The sequence below is a fragment of the Molossus molossus genome, unplaced genomic scaffold (assembly GCF_014108415.1).
Source record: "Molossus molossus isolate mMolMol1 unplaced genomic scaffold, mMolMol1.p scaffold_m16_p_20, whole genome shotgun sequence".
NCBI classification, from domain to species: Eukaryota; Metazoa; Chordata; class Mammalia; order Chiroptera; family Molossidae; genus Molossus; species Molossus molossus.
The window spans coordinates 702,961-721,684 of NW_023425356.1; the positions used below are offsets into that span (position 1 = coordinate 702,961).

At 47.4% G+C, this 18,724-nt stretch overlaps 2 protein-coding genes across 6 annotated transcripts in view; both read right to left on the bottom strand.

The window, feature by feature from the left end:
• Window positions 1–18,724, bottom strand: part of LOC118637147 (butyrophilin subfamily 2 member A2-like) — a 33,759-nt gene that overhangs the window by 9,187 nt on the left and 5,848 nt on the right. The gene's annotated exons all lie outside the window — the stretch shown is intronic.
• Window positions 609–13,209, bottom strand: BTN3A3 (butyrophilin subfamily 3 member A3). 5 transcript variants are annotated; one of them, XM_036272324.1, is made up of 11 exons: window positions 13,077–13,209; window positions 9,262–9,346; window positions 8,707–9,045; window positions 6,797–7,078; window positions 5,058–5,258; window positions 4,924–4,944; window positions 4,816–4,842; window positions 4,342–4,425; window positions 3,590–3,616; window positions 3,167–3,193; window positions 609–1,314 (listed from the first exon to the last, which is right to left on the bottom strand). In XM_036272324.1, the coding sequence occupies exons 2-11, from the start codon at window positions 9,338–9,340 to the stop codon at window positions 617–619; spliced, it is 1,785 nt and encodes a 594-aa protein (XP_036128217.1). In that variant the 5' UTR covers window positions 9,341–9,346; window positions 13,077–13,209; the 3' UTR covers window positions 609–616. The 5 variants fall into 5 exon arrangements, with proteins under 5 accessions (XP_036128217.1, XP_036128219.1, XP_036128220.1 ...); XM_036272326.1 differs by lacking the exon at window positions 4,342–4,425; XM_036272327.1 differs by lacking the exons at window positions 3,590–3,616; window positions 4,342–4,425.

Consider the following 18,724-nt stretch of genomic DNA (forward strand, 5'->3'; position numbering starts at 1 on the left):
ATGAACAGTGGCTTTTCCCCAGGACCCACTAGTTAAAAGGATGCTGTGACCATATCACCGAATGATCAGCGGTGGAATGTCTTTTCCTGGAGAAGGTACTACTGTGTAATAAAAATTCCACTGAAGTTCATTTAGCTCCCGTCCTCCAAATTTGTGTTTTACAGATGACCTTTAGGAAAGAAGTAGGAGGGTTGTTTCAGCTCTGTGATCAGAAGTCACATCTGTTTAAGAAGTTGGCCTCTAGTCCTTCTCAGCTCCATGTGACAAACAGATTAGAGGAGGAAGGAGGGGCAGAGGCCAAACATCTTCCAGCAGCACAACTTTCTGTGTGAATTACATGTCTCTTCACTTGGCCCTGCCTTGTTTCCACACTTTCAAAATGAGGCTACCTCACAAGACTGTTGTGAGGATTAGTGAGTGATCTCACTGAAGCATTTAGCACAACATCCAGAATATTTAAGTTATCTATGAATGTTAGCTATGTTGTTTTTTGCCAGCTGAGTTGATTTGGAATGTTAATTCTTTTATTGCCCCTTGTCTCTGTATCTGTCATGTGGAAAAATAAAATAAATATTAGTAAAGGGCTTCAGACAGTATGTTTTCAGAGAGTATTTTATTACTGTGACGTTTTGCTGTAGAGAAGGCCCTCAGTTGCAGGCCAGGCAGGGAGGAGCAAAGACATTACTTCAGGCTGAGGGTCCCCATTTCCATCAGCTGAACCAGGGGCCACTGGGGTCTTCAGGGAAGGTTCAGGCACTGGGACATTCACAGGGGAACTCCTTACTCCTTTTTGTGCTGGGCGAATGGTCAAGGCAGTGGGCTCCAACGTCAAAATCCTAAAAACAGGCCACAGAGGTCCAGAGAAGGAGGTGTGTGGGAAGGTGTAGATGTGTGATCCATCGATGGCATTGTAGAATGAGACCTCCCCTGTCTCATAGTCCAGAAAAACACCCACTCTTACAAGAGGGTTGACAACTGTCAGTTTGGTCCGGGGCTCTGTTAGAGCCCGGTAGTCATTCCCATTTGACAGTCCCATTGTCCAGAAACCATTCTCAGGTGTCATTTTAACCCAACATTTTCTCTCCACATTCTCCCTACACACCCCAAGATGCCACTCTTTCCTGTCCCCCACGTCCACCTCCCAGAAATGTCTCCCTGACGTGAAGTTCTCACAGCCCAGCACACAGTAATGCCAGTCAAATCTCTCAGGGTTGTCTAAAAGGTTTTGCCGTGTGTCAGTCCGCTGCACGCTCCTCTGGTCCTCAGAAACATGGAGGATGGGGTTCGCAGTTTCCGGGTCCAGAGTCACATCCGCTGCAGAGAGTTAGGTATGGTGTAGATGCAGCCATGGTTCTTGCACCTTTGAACCTTAGTCTTCAAGTCTAAGCCCAGAGCCTGGGATCCCCATCCAGCCCTGGATGTGAGCCTCAGCAATCCCAGGAGAAACCACAGGGGTTTTGTGTTCAGTGAGGAAGGAGAGGACGAGGGAGGTTGGGGTCAGCCTAACCTGCTATCTCTAGCTGGCAGCTTCCTTCTGTTTTTCCTGTTTCCCTCCCCAGAATGTCAATGGCCACCTGAGTTGCAGTCACAGGGATTCAAACTCCAGCCCTTGCTCCACCCTCCTAGGCTGGATGACATCCTTCTAGGCATACTCTTTTACACACACACACACACACACACACACACACGTGTGCTAAGTAATATCTTGAATCTCAGTTTCATAACTGTAAAATGGGGGTAAAGATACTAATCTCTACAGTAGAATAAGCCAAAATGTTGGTATATTTAGCCCAAGGCTGGGCATGGAGGAAGTGCCTGGTGTGATAAGAGACATGTCTCTGCTGTGCTGGGGGCCATGCTGGGGGCTCTATGGGATCTCCAGCCTACTTCACACCTGTCCCCACCCTATCTGGCCCCAGGAATCAGTCTTCTATGGACCACATCACTGGGCCCCTTGCCTCTGGTTACCTGTTGGGTTTGGCCAAACGTAGGTACCAAGACTGGAAGGAGACATGAAAGGGGGACACAGCACTGACTTCCCCACTTCCTCCAGTGAAGATGCTCTAACAGAGCACAACTCCTCTCAGGCAGCCGCTCCCTGAGCCCAGCTCCCCTGGGCTCCAGTGAAGGCTCCCTGGACCTCTGCCTTGGGCCTAGGGGAGGGGACAGCTCCCACTGTTGTGAGCCCTGGGGCACCATTCATCCTGTGGCTTTCCTGGACACCACACTCCTCTGGAAGTAGTTCCTTCTCTAAACTCTCTCTAATCACTGTGTAGATGTGGTTGTGAACAAAACCAACTCCATCCCTGTGTCAGGGAGTTCTTTCACCTTTTTGTGCAGTGACCTTTGACCAACCTCACTGACCTTCGCAAGCCTTCTAGACAGTGATTATCTGTGTTCCTCAAATACAGCCATAAACATTTTTATTAGTAACAGCTAGAATGACATGACAACCAAGGTCAACACCAATCTTGATGGCATTGATGATAAAGAATCATCCATCACAGGACACCAGGAAGGGTGGCCTGATGCTTCCACACTCATGTCTGCGTGCTGTCAATCGTTAGTACCCACGTTACACTATTTTAAAAATACTGTAACAGGTCTGCTGGTAGTGAATAACCTATTAGCATATTGCGGGATTGTGTGTCCGCTCTGACCCTCCACCCCTGGAGTACATTTCCCTATAACATAGTCTGTTATACTCTAAGATACCTTCTCCTCACCACAGTCACTACCATTTTGAACAGATCTTTGGTGTTTTGAACAATAATCATTCATTACCTCATTTAGCCTTTATCTCAACCTTCACATAATAGAAATTACCACCATCCTCTAAAACAAGGAGACTAAAGCTCAGAAACATTGCATAACTTGAAGACATACAGGACAAGAAGGGGCAAAAGCCTGGCCAGGTCACATACTCATTCCCTGGAACCCCTCCTCCAGATCCCCCCCCTCCTGCCTCCTCCTTCCCTCAAAGGCCTGTAAAGCCCAGGACAATAGCTGTCCCTGGTTCTCTGGACTCTCTGCAGCAGAATGGCCCATGGTTGAGAGTGGGACCTCAAGTCACCCACTCAGTACTCTCCCAGTGAAGAGTGGGAGAAGTAAAAGAAAGCATGGTCCCTCGGTTGCTTTCCTAGGGAACATAAAGTGGTTCACTCACCAGGTTGGAAGAGGGCCAACTTCCACTCTGAAAGAAAGTAGAAACAGACAAGGAAATGTCATCATATCTGTTCCCCCTCCTTCCAGTCTCCTCACTAAGCCTCTTCTCTTCCAATATCCAGTTTCCTTCAAGTACAGCTCTTTGGATCAGGCATAACATCCCTCCCAGTGCTGGGCTCCCTCCATCACCCTGGGGCTGTGGGCAACATGGCCAGGCTTTGCCCAGGTGTAGGCAGGCATGTGCATCAGCAGGGTGAGGGGACGCTGCATCTAGAAGGTCCGCTCTGGGTGTCCAGAAAGGCGGGGTGGTGGCCACAGAAAATAAGCCTCTGAGCTGTATTGGATTATTCCTCACCAGCACCGAAAGGCCTTAAATGCTTTGTACACAGGGGCCAGGAAACCACAGAGCATCACAGTCACTCACCAGCATAGGCCTGAGACGTACCCCCTCCTGCAAGGGAAGACAGGCAGAGAGTCACCTAACTCATTGCTGAGTCGTCTCCTCTCTCTTCCTTGTGCACCCACTAATCTTCCTCTTTGACCACCCACCCTTCCTACCTCTCTCTCTGCCTGTTCAATTCTCTGCCGCCCCCCTTTCTTTAAAATCAACTGCCTCTGATGTCCCTCAGGCACCACATTCGAGCCCTCCCAGCTGTCACCCCCAGATCTGTATTGGATTGTGTCTATACAGCAGCCATCCCTTATCCTCAGTTTCCCTTTCTGAAGTTTCAGTCACCTTCCTTCAACTGTGGTTTGAAAATACTAAATGGAAAATTCCAGAAGTAAACAATTCATAAGTTTTAAATTACACATCATTCTGAGTAGGGGGACGAAATCTCCTGCTATCCTGCTCTGACCTTTGCACATCATCCTTTTGTCCAGCAGGTCCACCCTGCATACCTTCCCCTCTTAATGATTTGGGAGCTGTGTCTGTGATCAGATCTACTGTCCCAGTATCACAGGGCTTGTGATCAAGGTAGCCTTATTTTACTTAATAATGACCCCAAAGCACAGGAGTAGTGATGCGGGCAATTCGGGTCGGCCAGTGAGGAGCCTTCTTTAAGTGAGAAGGAAACATCTAGTACGCACTGGGTGTGGTACTATCCGAGGTTTCAGGAATCCCCTGGGGTCTTGCAGTACATCCCCCTCAGATACTTGTGACTCTTACTCCTGTACCTGCCTGATCCTGGGCGCAGTGTGCATAAGGGTACGTGTATGTGTGCTGGAGTCCACCAATCTCATCCACATTATTTCCTGCTACTTCTGGAAAGAATTGGGCAACTTAATGAGAAAGTTTCGGATACTGTGTATTTCAGCAGTTGGGATCAATCTGTGACAGCAACACTGGAGCCTCTCCTTTGTTTAAGAGGTTTCCTCTCAGTAGGGTATAGATTTTGTACAGCAACCAGGAAGGAAAGGACCTCACATGCTGAGTCCATCTCTGCTCCTTTCCTTCCCTAGGTTCCCTGGAGAGCCAGGTGGGAGCGACCTCTGGTGGGAGGGACTGAAGCGCCTTTCGCCTTGGAGGAAAGCCAGTGCCCAGGCTTTCCCAGATCACTGTCCATATTTATTCCCCTGAGCGGTTAGGGGTGAGGAAAGGGCCTGGAAATACGCGGGCAGAGAGTCTGAGATGCTGGTCCGGGTACTCACGTGCCAGGTACTGGACCTTCCTCCACTCTGCAAGGAACAAGGTGAGCAGTCGGTGACGCGCGTAAAGCAGGGACCCCAGAACGCGCGAGACAGGGGATCGGGACTTACTGAGTTCGTCCTGCAGCTTCTCTGGAAATAAGCAGGAAAGAAAAAGTCCTGTTATGGTGATCGAGGGGTGGGGACACACGGAGTGGGTGCGGGTATGAGTAGGGTGGTCCTGGTTACCTACAGCCCAGCCTCACCTTTGGCGCTTCGCTCTCGCTGCTCCTCCACCTTCGCAGCATCTTTCTCCGCTCGCTGCCTTTCGTTTTCCTTGCACAGAGCCTTGTTTTTTTTCTGCTGTCGCAGCAGAAAGCACCCAACCACCGCCAGGAGCCCCAGGAGAGCTGGCAGGGTCACCCAGACAGCTGTCACCCAAGGCTGGGCGCTGGAGAAGAAGGGGCCTGCAGAGGGATAGCCTCAGCTGCTCTCAGGCGGAGTCATGGGGGTATCTCAGGATGGAAAGTGATCATTCTCTCCCCAAAGTGTCCCAGAACTCTGTCACACAACCATACTCTTTTCTTGAAATATCTGCCTCTCACATGAGAATAATAAGAATATCAAAACATATACAAAAGTCAGTGAAGTCTCCTCTCCACTCCCTTGTCTCTCCTCCATTTATTACCTTCTCATTAGTGTGCTTAATGAGGTGACTACGAATGTGAAATTTGGGAGTGGAGGGCCTGGGTTCAGATTCTGAGTCTTCTGCCTGACTAGCTCTGTGACCTTGGACTAATCACTTAACCACACTGTTCCAGGTGTCCTCATCGCAACAGGATTATTGATGTTTATAAAGTGCCTGACACACAGCGCCATGCATGTGTTTGTTAAAACATAAAAAACATACACATACTTATTTTTTCTTTTTTACAGCAAAGATAACATCTATACAAGCTGAGCTGCAGCTTGTTTTCTCTGTTCATGGGTCTTGGTGACCTTTCCCTCTCGGTCTAGAGAGCACGTCTGTGTTTCCTGTCACCGTGCAGCCCTCCACTGCCCCAGCTCCCCACTGGAGGGGACTTGCACAGTGTCTAGCTTTCTGTCATCATAAGAAATAAGCTTGAGTGTGGGTCATTTCACATAAGCACTAGATAATCTGTCAGATAAATTCCAGAACTGGGATTAGGGTCAATAAATAAGTACTTGGGTAAAGATTGCTCTACTTTTCTCAATAAGAGTTGAGCCAGGGTGGCCAGAGCGGCTCAGATGGTCGAGTGTCAGGAGCCAGTGCACTGAAAGGTTGCCAGTTCAATGCCTGGTCAGGGCACACGCCTGGGTTGCTGGTGACTGGGGAGTGCATGGAAAGTAACAGATCACCTTCGATAGATGCTTTCCTCTCTCCCTCCTTTCCTCTCTCTAAGAATGTCCTCAGGTGAAGATTAAAAAATATTTTTTAACGTTGTGCAAATTTATACCCAAAATATAACAAATTATAGCAACAAACTGACTGCCTCCCCATAACTCTGCCTTCAGAATGTATTGCCAAACACCTGGCTTTTAGGTCTGTTGCCAAGCTCACAGGTGGAAAACGTTTCCCTACTCACTGAGATTGGACATTGGACATCCTTTCGTGAGGGTGTTTCTGTTCTGTGAACTGATCATTCCTGTTCTTTGCTCATTTTTCTATTGTTTTTATTTTTTTTATATTTCAAGGAGATTAGCTCTTTCTCCAAGATATGGTTACATATATATTTTTCCCCAGTTAGTAATATGTTTGCTGATATTTATTATTTGTCCCCAATTCCCATTGCCTGTCAGAGTTTGTAGCTTGCAGGAAATGCTCAGGAGATGTTGGTGATTTAACAGCTTCATGAGGCAAAGAAGCACCCAGGACCCTGCTCTGTGCCTCCTGTTCGCTGCAAAGACTTTAGTGAGCAGCAGACAGTCAGGGCCTCCTTGCTCAGGGGCCACAGCTGAGCGCGTGCAGCGGCGGGGCACTCACCTGCGATGGAAACCCCGGCTGTCTTCTCCAGGCTGAGCAGGGGGTTTCTGATGGCACAGAGGACCCCCTTCCCAGAACTCCGTTTCAGGATCACAGATGATGTGGCTGCATACAGGCCCCTGCCATCTGCATCCACAGACACTGCCACAGTGGGCAAGCTCTCTCCCCTGGCATCTCTCCACTCCACTTGGGGCTGTGGATGCCAGCCGGCAGATGTGCACTCCAGATGGATCCCTCCATCCCCGTAGTCCTTCATAACAATGTGAAGATCAGAGCCCAGCGCTGGGAAAGGGAAAGTGAACCTGAATTAAGGGAAGCCCACTGTGCTGGTGAGGGTCTCAGCAGGAATGCAAGGCACACACACTAGAGAAGTCAGGCAGGCTTTCACTAAGGGGCCGTTCACAAAGAGTGCTGTGCAGGAGAGACTGTTCCGTGAAGGGACCCCTGCCTGCCCACTGCTGTCACCTCTTGCTGTATCCAGCTGGATCTGGGCCAGAACAGAGATTGCTTCCTGTGCATCTCCTGGAGACTGCTGGACCCCTCCCCCATGCCCCAGCCTTGCTGGATCCTGGACCAGGCCCTCACCTCACAATGGGCAAGTGTGCAAGTCATTAGCACTTACCTGGGGTGGGTCGTGCCCCTGTACCCTATCCATCCTGCCCTGTCCTGTGTAAGAGGAGGATGCCATGTCTCAGAGGATATACACATTGTATTGCCACCATGCAAGCTGTTCATTGTATGGCAGTCTCCTTCCTAAACTCTTGATGTAGTTCATGCTAAAGTTGACAGCCTCTTTCTCCAGTGTCTTGACCCAGGGAAATTCTCATATCGTGGTTGTGGAGAGGGTAAAACTTTTCCATGGGAGAGAGCTGATCCAGGTCCAGGAATATTACCTACCTTACCTAGAGCCAAGGGGAGAGGGAGGAAGCCTTTTCATGACCTGAGAAAACAGAGTCCTGAGTGGAGGCTTTCCCCAGAGCAGGTGTGGTCTCCAGGAAGAGACTGTAACTAGCTGAGGAGGACCGGCAGGGACAAAGCCAGGCAGGGCCCACCCCCTCCATCCTCTGCGAGGCTCCCCACTGACCAACCCAGGCAGAAACCACAGGGCAGGCTGTGCCCAGAGAAAGAGAAATACAGCCCTGACCTCTAGACATGAGCAATTTCATGGAACAGCGGCGCCAGACAAGGGCATGTTGTCACTGTGATGGGTCAGGACGGAAACAGACCAGTCAACTGTGAGGTTTGAGTTCAGAGCAAAACATGAATAGTGTCCAGACCACAACAGTGACCAGACCAGCCCTGTCTTGGCTGTGAGTTTGCAGTTACACCGCAGCACCAATCTGACCGCATCCAGTCGGGAGAAACTCCCCACTTTCATAACCCTGCCCTACTCCCCAGCCCAAATGCTTCTGTCTCCCACACCCTCTCACTGGCACACCCCGTGGTTTCCGCATGTGTACATTCTCCCTCACAGCAACAAGTCCTCAACTCAGCTTGTTCAACTACAGGTGTGCTCCTGGGGTCTTTGCTTAAAGGACATGGGGGCACAGGGGATGTCCCTGCAGGTCAGCTTCCCTGGACCACAGCAGTGTCTACCTGGAGGGCCATGGACACCGTCTGTAGCAGAGCTGGAACCAGTCAACTGTGTGCCACCCACTGAGAGGTGGTTTTCTCCTCTTTCCTGTCCCTGACACTCACTTCCCTGCTTAAGCCCTGGTGGCTGCCTGAGGGACTTCTTCCCTACACACAGGAGGAGCTCTTCCTGGAGGAAATCTGTGGCTGCCAAGGGCCCCGGAGAAGCAGAGTTGGACCCGGGAGGCTGGTGCTGGTGAGTAGCCGAGGTGTCTGAGGTAGCCTTAGAGCCTCTCTCCCCTCAGATGTAAGGAGCTCCCTACAAACCTCAGGCTCACCTGCAACCTTCAGCTCCACCAGGGCTTTCTCATAGAAATCACCGACTTGGAAATAACAGAGGTACAGTCCGCCATCAGAGGCTCTGACGTTGTGAATCCGGAGAGCAGCCTTCCCCTCGGTGATGTTCTGTCTTAAAATCGAAGTTCTCCCGCGATACTCTGCCATCTCTTGTTCCTTCCCGTGAGCATACGCGTGCACCACCTGCCTTTGGCTGGATCGCACCCACTTCAACTCCATGCTCTCAGCGCTCATCTTCGGGGACAAGTGACAGGGCAGCTCAGCGTCTTCACCCACCATGGCCAGGATGGGCTCAGGGGGTCCAATCACATCAAACTGAGCTGGTCAGCAGAAGGGGGTGCTTTATTAGAGAGAGCTGGGGCCACAGGGCCAGGAGGTGTCCCAGCAGGGAGGGTGAGGCAAGACATACCGAGACAGGCACTCCACCCTAACAGAAGTACAGCCTGGGTGGGCCTTCTCGGGGAGGGGAGGAGTCCAAGGGTCACTGGGCACTACAGCAACTGCTTCACATACACAAACACAGAACCGTTTCCTACCTGAGCAGGGGGTGAGCAGCTGGACCAAGGTGAGGCAGACAGAAAGGTCAAGCAGATGGAAGGTCCAGGACCTCACCATTGTTACCTGTTGTGCAGATAGAGAGACACCAGGAGTTGGGAGACTTCCATGTGGAGGCCTCTGCCTCCCCAGGGCCGACTTGTGGTGCATCCACAATCACTGGTGACCCGGGAGCCTCCTCTGAATATTTGCCTGGATGTCTCTTAACTTTTAATATCAACATGGAAAATCACCTATAAACTCTGCAATGTTAAGTGTACACACCTTGACCCCAGCCATCAGGAAATCCTTGGCTCTGCTGTCCGAATGTGCTCAGAGCCTTCCACCTTCCCACACTTGCCTGCGACAGCCAGGTCCATGCCTCCTCATCACATCTGATTAACGCAGGCCCTCCTCTCTGATTCCCCAAGAGCTCTGGTGCCCCTTCCATCTCTGCGCAACACTTTCCCGCCTCAGACCCCTTCCCTCCTCCACTCAGCCTCCAACGCCCCGCCTCGCTCGGAGCGCAGCTGAGTCCTTCGCACCTGTGCTTTTAGAGCACCTGAATGTTTGAAATCTTAGAAGTTTTCTGAGTGGGGATATAGTTCCACTTATTTGGGAGGATATTTATTGTTTTCATTCCCGACTATAGACAATTTTAAAATGAAAACAACTTAAATAATTTATGATGGTAATCATATACTTTGCTTCATATGAATGCAAATATTTCTGGATGTATTTTGAGTGTGTGTGTATATATGTAAACACACACACACACACACACACCCCAAATGCATTAAAATGGTTTTATCCTTTGACCCACAAATTCCAGTTGCTGGAATTACTCTTCAAGAAAAGAATCAGGCATTAACACAAAGGTTGATGTTTATTAATGTTGTTCATCATAGTAAAATCTACCATAGCAACATAGAGATACAATTGGTATACCGAAATTGGATCCAACTTTATTATAATTATAAACAAAAACTCCCTTTTCTGAGCATGGACCACGAATTGTTGACCCTCCCATTACAATACAAAACTCTTTACAAAGATGTAGATTCCTATACCTACAGCTAACATAATACTCAATGGTGAACAGCTGAACGTTTTTCCTCTAATGTCAGCAATAACCAAGGATGCCCACTATCACCACTTCTATTCAACATAGTACTGGAAGTCCTAGCCACAGCAATCAGACAAGACAAAGAAATTAAAAACATATAAATCAGGAAAGAAGAAGTAAAACTCTCACTACTTTCAGAGGACATGATACAAATATAGAAAAGCCTGAGGACTCCACCATAAAAATTCTGAGAACTATCCAATGAATTCAGTAACGCTGCAGGATAGAAAATCAGAAGCCTGTTGCATTTCTTTCTTTTTTGCATTCTCACCCCAGGACATTTTTTTTTTTTTTCATTTATCTTCAGATAGACATTTTTTCCCCCCCATTTATCTTCAAATAGAGCAGGAAGGAGGGAGGAAGAGAGAGAAACATCTATGTGAGAGAGACACATATCGACTGGTTGCCACCCACATGACCTCAACCAGGTCCACAACCAAGATACATGCCCTTAGTGTGAACCAAACCCAGGACTCTCTGATCCACGGGCTGATGCTCTAACCGTTGAGCCACACTGGCTAGGGCAGAAACCTGTTGCATTTCTATAAAGCAATAATGAATAATCAGTAGGAGGAATTTTTAAAGTCCTACTTAAAATTTTACCCTGGCCTGTTTGGCTCAGCAGTTAGAGCGTTGGCCTGTGAACCAGAGAGTCCTGGGTTCAGTTCCCGCTAAGGTCACGTACCTCAGTTGTGGTTTGTCCCCAGCCCCAGTTGGCGTTGTATGGGCAGCAACCGGTCAATGAGTTTCTCTCACATCGATGTTTTTTTCTCTCTCTCTCTTCCTCCCACTCTATCTGAACGAAAGATGGGAAAATGTCCTCGGGTGAGGATAAAAAAAGGGGGGGGGGAGCCCTGGCCAGTTTGGCACAGCGGTTGAGCATCGGCCGGCGGACCAGAGAGTCCCGGGTTCGGTTCCCGGGCATGTACCACCAAAAAAAGGGGGGGGGGCGGGTGTCCTGGGTGAGGATAAAAAATAAATAAATAAATAAAACAAAATAAAAAAATAAAATACCAGTGGCCTCTTCTCAGAAGTAAAACAACTAATTCTAAAATTTATGTGGGACCCCAAACAGCCAAAGAAATCTTGAGAAGAAACAAACTTTGAGGCATCACACTCCCTGATATCAAACTATACTACAAGGCTACACTAATAAAAACAGCATGGTACTGACATAGAACAGACACATAGTTCAATGAGACAGAATACAGAGCTCAGAAATGAACCCTCACTTATAGGGTCAATTAATTAATGACAAAGGAGGCAAGAATATGCCTGATGGGGTAAAGACAGTCTCTTCAAAACGGTGCTGGGGAAACTGGACAGCTACATGCAAAAGAACGTAACTGGCCCAGCTGCGCAGCTGGTATGGCTCAGTGACTGAGCATTGACCCATGTACCAAGAGGTCCCCGGTTGGATTCCTAGTTAGGACACATACCCAGGTTGTGGGCCCAATCCCCAGTAGGGGGCATGCAGGAAGCAGGCAATTGAGGTTTTCTCTCATCAATATTTCTATTTCTCTCTCACTCTCCCTTCAACTCTCTAAAAATCAATAACGAAAAAGAACAAAAAGAGTACTGACCTGCTCAGTGGTTAGAGCATCAGCCCATGGTCCAGAAAGACCTGGGTTCGGTTCCTGCTAGGGGCACATACCTCAGTTGCAGTTTGTCCCTGGCCCAGGTTGGGGTCGTGTGGGTGGCAGCCAGTCGATGTGTCTCTCTCACATCGATGTTTCTCTCTCTCTCTTCCTCCCTCTCTCCCTTACTCTCCATCTGAAGATGAATGAAAAAAGTGTCCTCGGGTGAGGATTAAAGAAAAAAAAAAAAAAGAATGTAACTGGATCACTTTCTTACACCATATACAAGAATAAACACAAAATGGGTTTAAGAGTCAATGTAAGACCCAAAACCATACAACTAGAAGGGAACATAGACAGTGAACTCTCTTACATCGCTATTAGTAACGTCTTTTTGGATATGTGTCCTCAGGCAAGGGCAAGAAAAGAAAAACAAACAAACAAAAAGAAATGCAGTCATATCAAATGAAAAAGTTTTTGCAGAACAAAGGAAACCTTAAAACAAAACAAGACAACCTACTGAATGGAAGAAGATAATTGCAAATGACACATCCGATAAGGGGTTAATATAAAAAAATGTGTGAATAACTCATACAACAAAACAACAAAAACAACAAAGAATCTGATTTTAAAAATTGGCAGAGGACCTGAACAGGCATTTCTCTAAAGAGGAGGTACAGACATTCCTCTCTATTGTGTATTCTCCATCTGCTGTGCATGTAAGTTGGTTCAGATTCTTCTATATCACAATTGATTCTGTAGCGGATATCTTTACATACAAGTCTTAAAAACACACACTTCTCTTTTAGAATCTCATGAACACATTCCTGGAGAGGAGGGAAGAGGCTTTAAGAGGACTTTGCTCCTCTCTGGTCACAGTAAGATCCTAGGACCAGGCAGTTGACAAGCTCCCTCACTCCAGCTCTCTCCCTCCCACTGATTTCTGAATTCAAGACCTAACTTGCCCTGTCTCCATCCATGCTCCCGCCTGGGTAGTCACCTGCACATTCACACTCCTGTGGGCGAGGAGTGCCCTTGTGGAGATACCGGGCTTCTCTGCTTCTCTCCTAACGGTGCGCTGGGGCCTTGGCTTGTCCCAACACTCTGCACTTACCCTGCCTGGGCTCTCCCAGCTGAAGTTCACAGAACAAAGGCACTCAGTGGTTCTCCATTACAGCTGAGTCTCTGATCTGGAAGAAAGGGTAAAGATAAGGAAGCTTACTAATGGAAGCGTACAGGATAGAGTGCTAATTTCCTCTTTGAAAGCACTTGTTTTCTGATTGGCTCAGAGAAATATGTCTCATCAGTTGCTGGGCAGAAACCACTGGACAAGGTTAGCAGGAAGGCGGACCCTGTACTGGATGGAGCAATGAAGAACAGCTCCAGCTCTGATTCCCACACTCCAAGTCTCTCTGTGTGTTTAGCTGTTTGAATCATTCCTGGGTGTGGGTGTGTATTTCAATGTATACACCTGCTTTGTATCTATTAAGTCATAATGGATTTAGCAGCAGAACTAAGACAAATTAACATGTTAATGTGTGAGGAGAGGAGGTGTGCATTTATTAAAGGCCACTCTGGCCATTTGTTAGCATTTTTTTTTTTTTTTTTTACAGCAAAGCCCAGTGAAAGCATGAACAGGAAGATACCACACCCACATCGCCTTTTTTGGCACCTCTGAAATTCGTGTCTCAAATCCAGTCCCAAAGAGTGCTCTGGTTTACTGGGTCAGTGGTCTGAGGAAGCGAGTGGCATGTTTTACATTGTTTCAGAAAATTATACTGGGGACGTTGCTGAGAAGGTTCATCCGTTCTTCACGCCTTCTCTGTGCTGCATTTGGATTTTCAGGTGTATTTATTTCTCATCACCTGCTGTAGTCTGTATGCTCTGAGGTTATACTAAATAGGCTGTGAATGCATTCTCCTGGAGGTTTTTGGGACAAACAGGGTCTACCTGTGGCCTAGGATCTCCAAAGACATGTTATTTAGGTCTCAAGAGAGTGATGATAGCTCCCAGGGCCTTACAGTCCTTGGCTGATGGAATTTGACTTCATTACATCTGTTTGAACTTCGGTTCCGTGGTAGAGACAGCTGGTCACTTTCCTGCTTCTTCTTAGTATCAAACCCAATGTGGGAGGGAGGGAGAGAACGGCAATGTGCCTCCCCCACCCCCACCCCATGTTGATGGAAGAGGCTGAGGACTGTGTTGGGGCCAGTGGTTTGTAGGCGAAAGTTGTTGGGTTGTGTTTCCCCAGAGCGTTTCAAACCCTTCTTCCTTCTTCCTCCCTCTTGGGTGGAACACTGTCCCTGGAGCTGGGGTGCAGCAGCTCCCTTGGGACCAAGTGGCAACCCTGAGAATGGAAGCCACAAACTGAGACAGAGGAGGAAGAAGACAGACGCCGGCTGGATTATGGATGCCTCTCTGAGCTGCCAGACCATCTCTGGACTGCTGCCTTCTGAATTCATTTTACATGGAAGGAAAACAAACCGTTGTTTTGTTTACCCAGTGGTGCCTCTGGTCTCTGTTAGCAGCAGCAAAACACAGTTCTTCCCTTCTCACCTCCCACTATCAACAGTTGGTCATGAAACTTTTCAAAGCTATGGCAAATTTGAAAGAATGTTTCAGTGAACACTAAATATACCTACTGTTTAGATTCTATAATGAACATTGTATTATACATGCTGACTTTATTATAATCTACCCTTCAGAGTATGACCCTAGCCTTCTTCACTTATCTGGAGCCTTTTCATGTAAGTTGCAGTTGTTAGAGAGTTGGCCTCCGGACCAAAGGGTCAGGGTTTGATTCCCAGTCAAGGGCACCCACTGTGATTGTGAGTTCAACCATTGGCCTAATTAGGGCTCTGCAGGACGCGATGTCTGTCTGTCTGACTCTGTCTCTCTCTGTGGGCCTCTCTAGGTAGGGATCATGCGGGAGGCAGCCAATCCATGTGACAGATACATTGATGTTTCTCTCTCTCTCTTTCTCTCCCTCCCTTCCTTCCACTCTATCTAAAAAGATGGATGGAAAAATAGCCTTGGGTGTGGATTGAAAAAAATATAAAAATAAAGTAAGTAATTTGCAAACATCAGTGTAGTTTCCTCTGGGTACCTCCACACACCTATCAGTTCTGAAATGCTCGAAGCACCAACACTGCATTTAAAATGTAAATATAAAATATAAATGTAGTAGTAACTTTCAGTGGTATATTAAAAATTGTCAGTGAGTTGTTTTTTTTTTATCTGGGTACCCAGAGGGCCTAAGGCAGGACAAGCACTAAGGCCCCTTCTGTCCATTCCCCCATTCCCTGGCATCTGCAAGATAAATTCTTGCTTCTCAGCTGATGCCATGGGAGGGGAAGGGAAGTTCTTGAGGACCTATTGGGGGTAGGACCTCATGAATCATGTGAAGAATGGTAGTGTGGACCCTGAGAAAACAAGACACCTACTAAGAAGGGCTCTTGGTGGCTAACTGAGCTCAAATTAAAAATTTTAAAGAACAGAGCCTAGCAGCCATTTCTGCACAGGTAGCTCTCACAAAACTACACTTAATTAAGGAGAAGTCTTTGTGCTAAACTACCTGCTTGTCAGCTGGACGCCTGCCTGCACTGTGTTCCTGCCAACTGAGCCCGCCCTTAGAAAGCAGCTCCTGGAATCCCAGTGCAACCAGTAGCACTGAGGCTTTCCCCCGTCTCATCGGAGCTGCGCTGCTTGTGCCCAGCAGAGTGGCTCTGTTCTCTACCAAACAGGGCATTGCCTTTTGTGTCATTGGCTTCAGAATTGTTCAGAGGCAGTCTCTAAAATTTTTTATTAATTTCTTTCAAGAATTTATTTGTGCTTTTTCTTAGATATTTCAAATTTCCAAATCCAGATACGCTTCCCATTCATTAGTTCAGTTGAAGAGCCCGCATTTTCCTAAATTGTGCATGCAAACCAGTCACTTAGGCACCCAAAGACAACTGCATTTTGGCCATTTTCAGTTGATATTTTCTAGTTAAATCTTCCGTTACTGTAAATCACTTGCAAGGAAAGGCTTCATATGAGCACTATTAGTGAGGACTGGGGTCTGGGAGTTCCCAGCCTTGGAGGCACAACTTCCCATGTCAAGTTTAGGTTTTGTTTTTGTTTTTGATGTGTGCAGAGTCTGAGCAAGTTTTCCAGGGAAGTTATGTGGTGGGTCAAAATGTGCTGCTCATAGGTTGAGCTCCACGAGGCTCTCAGCCCTGGAGTCCCATTCAGCCCTCTTACGTGTCTCAGTCTCTCTCCTGGCGTCTAAACAACTGGAGGGCTTGGGACATGGGTTGACCAAACCTTAAGGGTGCTCCCCTGGAGGAGCCAGTTAATTACAGTGAGTTGGAATTTCCCTAGGGGGCTCCTGCATGTCCTGAGGAATGACCTCTGACACCCCCACAAAGATTCCTATTTAGCGAAGAACACCTGATTCAGGTTAGGGGGAGGCTGTACCCCTTAACTTTAGAGACACTTCTGTGCTTCTGAAGAAAGCGAACAAGTGAGCATTCCTGCGTGTGCACAAGCTGGCCAGGCTCTTTTTAAATGTGTCCAGTGCTGAGACGTAGGTAATATGACCTGGGCAGCACACAGTGAGGGTGCTTAGCACAGTCTTCCTTAGTAATTTTTTAAAAATAAATTTTCTAGCTCGGCTGGTGTGACTCAGTGGTTGAGCATCGACCAAAGCAGCAAGAGGTTGCCCGTTCTATTCCCGGTCTGGGCACATGCCCAGGTTGTGAGCCTGATCCCTAGTGGGGGGCATGCAGGAGGCGGCCCTCAATGTTCTCGCTCATCGATGTTTCATCTCTCTCGCCCTCTCCTTTCTTCTCTCTGTAAAATCAATAAAGGAAAATAGCCCTGGCAGGTTTGGCTCAGCGGTTAGAGCGTCGCCCGGCGGTCAAGAGAGACCTGGGTTCAGTTCCCACTGAGGGCGTGCACCTTGGTTGCACTTTGTCCCCGGCCCTGGTTGGTCGTACGGGTGGCAGCCACTGTTGTGTCCCTTTCACGTCGATGTTTCTCTCTCTCTCTCTCTCTCTTTCTGTTCCTCTCTCTCCCTCCCACTCTATCTGAACAAAAAATGGAAAAATGTCCTCGGGTGAGGATAAAAAGAAAAATAAATCAATAAAGAAAAATAAAAAAAGAATGAAATAAAGAAATAAATTTTCTAGCCCAGCCAGTGTGGCTCCGTGTCTGAGCATCACCTACGCACCAACAGGCCACTCGTTTTATTTCCAGTCAGGGTACAAAACCCCAGTGGGGGCATGCAGGAGGCATCCAATTGATGTTCTCTCTCATTGATGTTTCTGTCTCTCTCACACTCTACTTCTGAAATCCATAAAGAAAATAAATAAATAAATAAATAAATAATCTAAACGACCCAAGAGACAAGAAAATCAGATCATGCCACCCTACAATGGCGTCCAGTTTCCTAGAGTAGCAGCCAAAGTCCTGACAATAAGAATGAACTGTTTTTATTGATATCAGAGAAAGAAAATGCACTGGGCCAGGACTGGGATTGGACCCACAACTTTTCAGTGTACAGGAAAACGCTCCAACCAAGAGACACCAGGCCGGAATGCCAAAGGGAAGAAGGAAATTCTAACACAGTAAATTCCCCATGCAGAAAACAAAACCCAGACATTACCTACTTATTTGGACTTTGGTTTTTAAGATGCCTGTTTCTCAGTGTGATTCTCAAGGCACTGGTGTTGCGAGTGAAAGGGGGTCAGTAAGAAATGGTGAACAACACTAACCTCACAGGGTGATCTGACCACAAACCCCTAACTGGGCAGGTCATGGTGGGTACTGAGCCCCAGGCCTATAATTCTTTAGTAAAAGGTTACTGTTGCCTTAAGGAAACCCATCCACACTCCTGTGCATCTAGCTTAACACACCCTTGAGACGCCAGAAGTAATCCTCCTTTGTAGACCCCTCCAAATGTGATCACCCTCCAAGGAGCACAGGGTCTCCTTAACTCTCCTCTCTCCCACCTTCCTACAATCCTTACGTTCCCTCCTTCATTCCAAATGCAGAAAAGAAGCTGCAAAACTTTAATTTTCCAGAGCATTTCAGAGCTACCTCCCAGGCAATGCTGTCAATTTGATTAAAATGAACTCTTATAAAAATTCTCCACAAGTTTCCACATTCTTACAGAAACAGATCTGAGAATCCAGTCCTGTATTAAGCCTGACATCAGACTTGCAAAACAAATGACACAGTGCCACACACCTCACTAGCATTTATTTTGCTTTGCAAACAAGTTATTTTTCACAAAATATTATATTTATATTAGCCTGTAATCCACTTATAAATGTCACTTAAGTATAGATTAATAAGTACATTGTTAAAGCTTTACAGTCCAATATAGTAAATAGTAGCAGATATAAGCAAAATGAGAACAAGTTCCTTGGGGCCTCAATAATTTTGAAGTCTTAAAGGCTTTGTGAAGAGAAAGGGGTGAGGGAGGAGGGGAGTATCTGTAACAAAAATAAATTAATGAAAATTGGAAAAAATAAAAAGTAAAATGAAGGCTTCGTGAGACTAAGAAGCTGGAAACCACTGGCCTCCCCACTGAACCTGGACCTTGTGCCTAACTTGGTTCACTGCTCACCTGCTCAGCCAGGACCTTCAACCTCAGGCCATTCTCAGTGACCAAGAATGTTTATTGCAGGGACACCTGAGCCAGGACAGATCCAGAGCTGTCCTTGTCTTTCATCCTCTAGGCCAGGGGAGCTTTCCTGTGTGGTCTGCAAATCTGGG